The 3504-nt window shown below is 40.2% G+C and overlaps 1 protein-coding gene across 2 annotated transcripts in view; it reads left to right on the top strand.

The window, feature by feature from the left end:
* arpc1a (actin related protein 2/3 complex, subunit 1A) overlaps nt 1-3027 on the top strand; it is a 7012-nt gene extending 3985 nt beyond the window's left edge. For both annotated transcript variants that reach the window (XM_032525079.1, XM_032525086.1), the window contains exons 8-11: nt 791-866; nt 958-1151; nt 1997-2087; nt 2194-3027. In XM_032525079.1, coding sequence (XP_032380970.1) covers nt 791-866; nt 958-1151; nt 1997-2087; nt 2194-2232 — 400 coding nt within the window. In that variant the 3' untranslated portion in view covers nt 2233-3027. The remainder of the gene's footprint in view (nt 1-790; nt 867-957; nt 1152-1996; nt 2088-2193) is intronic.
* The last annotated feature ends 477 nt before the right edge of the window (nt 3028-3504 follow it).

Here is a 3504-nt window from a genome sequence, read left to right as displayed (position 1 = left end):
AGACTTACCTTATTACGATATATCCTAAATCTAAGATGAACATCGATATATTGCCCGACCCTAAATGCAGGCGACATAAATTGAGAGGGCTGTGATTGCAACATGACATCATGACTTTGCGTAAACATACACGCTGGCTTTCATAAGGCAAGTGGCTTATCTGTACGCATTTTGAGCCATATGCGTGAATATCTACGCTGTATACAGCGGGCGTAAACATACACTTGCCATGTTCTTGTGAGAAGAAAGCGACGGTTGAGTTTAGGAAACGTGACACACGGGTTGGGATTAGGAAACAAAGAATGGTTGGCTTTAGTAAAGAAACAAACCCGACCATTGAGTTTAGGAAATGTGACACGCTCTACCTGAAGGAAACGTGACATGTGGGACACGATTTTTGCCCTTCCCCACTACTCACTACGGTGTAAATTCCCACGCTATCGCAAGGTAGTGTAAGTCAATGGAGGCCAAACAACGTTGATAAACATGCTTAAAAGCGAGTATGCGTCTTGATAACACGTCAAGAATGGCATACGAATTGATGTGTTGTACAAATGCCGTTTCATGAGATCAGTCTGGTGAGTGAGATTGTGCAAAAAATGTCAACACCCTCTGTCTGGAAACCCGCACACACTGCAGCCATCAAAGCCTAGATTTTTGTTGTTTTTTATCACTAAACCGTAATTTCTGTGACTGCATAACAAAATTGTTTGTAGTTTGCTGTTTAATGTTTTTTAAGTACAATAAAACCAATTGGCACCCAAGATGATAATTATTTGCGTGTGTTTAGTCCCTCGCAGCTGAAGACGGAGTTCCTTCCTCTCCTCAGTGTCATTTTTGTTTCAGAGAACAGTCTAGTAGCCGCGGTAAGAATAAATATACACATGACATACTTTATTTCCATGCACAAATATACAGTAAGGAATGCCATTTTAAATCTGTTGTCTGTGTCTTCAGGGCCACGATTGTTGCCCCATGCTGTTCCGTTGCGACGATGGTGGAGCGCTGACATTTGTGTCAAAGCTTGACCTCCCCAAGCAGAGTATCCAGAGGAACATCTCTGCCATGGAGCGCTTCAGGAACATGGACAAAAGAGCCACCACAGAGGACCGCAACACTGCCCTGGACACACTGCACCAGAACAGCATCACGTAAGTCAAGCTCACTGGGATCAATGAAGGGCAGGCCGTAGAATTTACATTAAAGCAATATTACAACAGTTATCATTTTTAGGTTTAGACACTCTCAGATGTTGAAAATGTTCAATAAAAGTAATTCAAAGATGGAGGAATTTTAATTTTCTGGGTTTTCACAATTTAATCGGTGTGTGATTACAATTTTCATTGGCTTAACAACAGTTTGCCCATGTGCTTTACACTTTGCGTATATACAGTAGGTGTAAACAGAAGGGATTTTAAGTGTTTATAAGTTTCAGTAATAAAGAAGAAAAACTTTGAGGTCCCTTTGGGGGCTGCACTGAGCGGTGTTTGTTTGTTCTCAATGAGCGGCTACTACATATTAGAAATACCTTGGTATACGCAATACAATTGAACAGCACCACAGCTTATGAAAATCGCCATGAAGTTAAATCGACACCTACAAACGTTTTAGCAAAAACTGAATAATTTAACCTTCACAATGGTAGGATTTATTGCAGAACTGCTTTATTGGACCGTACAACTTTCAGCTTGGTGCATCTAAACTGGCAACCGATGGTATTTTAACCCCTTAAATAGACGTTGCATTGTGTAACAAAAGTATTTGTTGGGAAAAATTGGTGTAAAAACACCTTTCATGTTGGTTGGTTGATAATTATTTTTTATTTTTTTGTTACGCTAATAAGCTTATTGCCTTTTCCATCAAGGATCAGAACTTTGTCCACACATCACACTCTCATCTTGGCAATACAGGGAAATCCATAATTATGTTATTCTATCTTATAACTTCTTTACCCCTTTTAAAAATGTAATTATGTATCTACACGTCTGGTCCTCAGCCAAGTGTCCATCTATGAAGGAGATAAAAGGGATTGTCGCAAGTTCTGCACCACAGGCATCGATGGAGCAATGACCATTTGGGACTTCAAGGTACAAAACATACACACACACATAGTCTCACACACACATTTCAGAGATTCATTTTCTCAAATCTCCCAGCTCTAACTCTCTTGTGTTTCTGTGTTTACCTCCACAGAGTCTAGAAGCTTCTATCCAGGGTCTCCGCATCATGTGAAGAAATCTTATAAATGAATGAAGAAACGCAGCAGGCCTCACTTCTCCCCCTCCTTCCCCTCCTCTTTCCACCTCACCCCCTCTCTGCTCCCGCGACACAGCCAGTAACAAATAACTGACCGCCTAATCAAGTGTCTGCTGAAGCACTGATCAGACCATAACACACTCTTGTGGGTGTGTGCAAACACTCTCTTTCTCTCACACACACACACACACTAAACTACATGCATACACTACACTACACACACACGCACACATTGAGCTGACGTGTGACATCACTGTTGATTTTTTTTTCTTTCTTTCTTTTTTTAAATGAAGGTTAACCAGGTGTCAAAGTGGGAAGCTCCTCTGACACGTATTGTGACGTGAAAAGTGTGTTTTTATGTTCTCTAACCTCCTGTACCAAAAGTTGAACACGAAAAAGGTGCGTTTTATCCAAAAGTCAGACTGTATGTCACCAGATCAACCTTAACATGATCTCTGAATATTAATGTTTAGTAGAACGGAGGACGTGATGCTTTACTTCCTGGAGTCTAGTAAATATTCTCCAGCAGGTGGAGTCATTGTTCAGATTAGGCCCCAGGTTATTGATATTCTGAGGTCATGTTGCTGGTTGGCTGTACAGAATCTGATGGTGGAGAGAGAAAGCAGTTGTCTGACCTCTGTGTGGAGTCATGGCTGGCCAGCACTAGGCTCTGTAGCTACTACACTAAAACCACACAAGATGGAGGATTTCTATGTAACTGATCATGAGGTAGGCATGAAATAAAGATGTACATTTACAGTACACAACTCACTCGACTGTTCTCTTCCTTTGTCTTTGAATCTCTCAGACCAGATACCTTTAGTGGATCTGCACTACTAGTTTTGTTTTCATTTTTTAACATCATTCCATGTTTGTGCTTGTGGGCTTAAAAACTTTCTTAGGCAGAAAGTAGTTGGAGTATTGGTTTTAGATTGGTTAACTCCTAGATTCAGAGTTTCATAATCAGGTAGGATGAAAAGGACCACATGTACCAAGCTCTTAAAGTAATCATGTTTTTATTCATTAACCTAATTGTGCATTTATTACAGAATGGCTTAAATGACACAAGGAGGAACCTTCAGAAGAACCCATAAAACTTGAAACAATAGTGCATCAGGTGCATAACATTATTGTTCTTAGCAGCCATGTGTTTTTTTGTTGCTGTATTTGTAATGCATTTTGAAGTGTTTACAGATTAGGGCGGCTGGGACATACCGAAAGTTGAATATAATTTGAATATTTAAATAA

This window comes from Etheostoma spectabile, chromosome 2 (assembly GCF_008692095.1).
Source record: "Etheostoma spectabile isolate EspeVRDwgs_2016 chromosome 2, UIUC_Espe_1.0, whole genome shotgun sequence".
NCBI classification, from domain to species: domain Eukaryota; kingdom Metazoa; phylum Chordata; class Actinopteri; order Perciformes; family Percidae; genus Etheostoma; species Etheostoma spectabile.
This window is presented reverse-complemented; position numbering and strand designations above follow the sequence as displayed.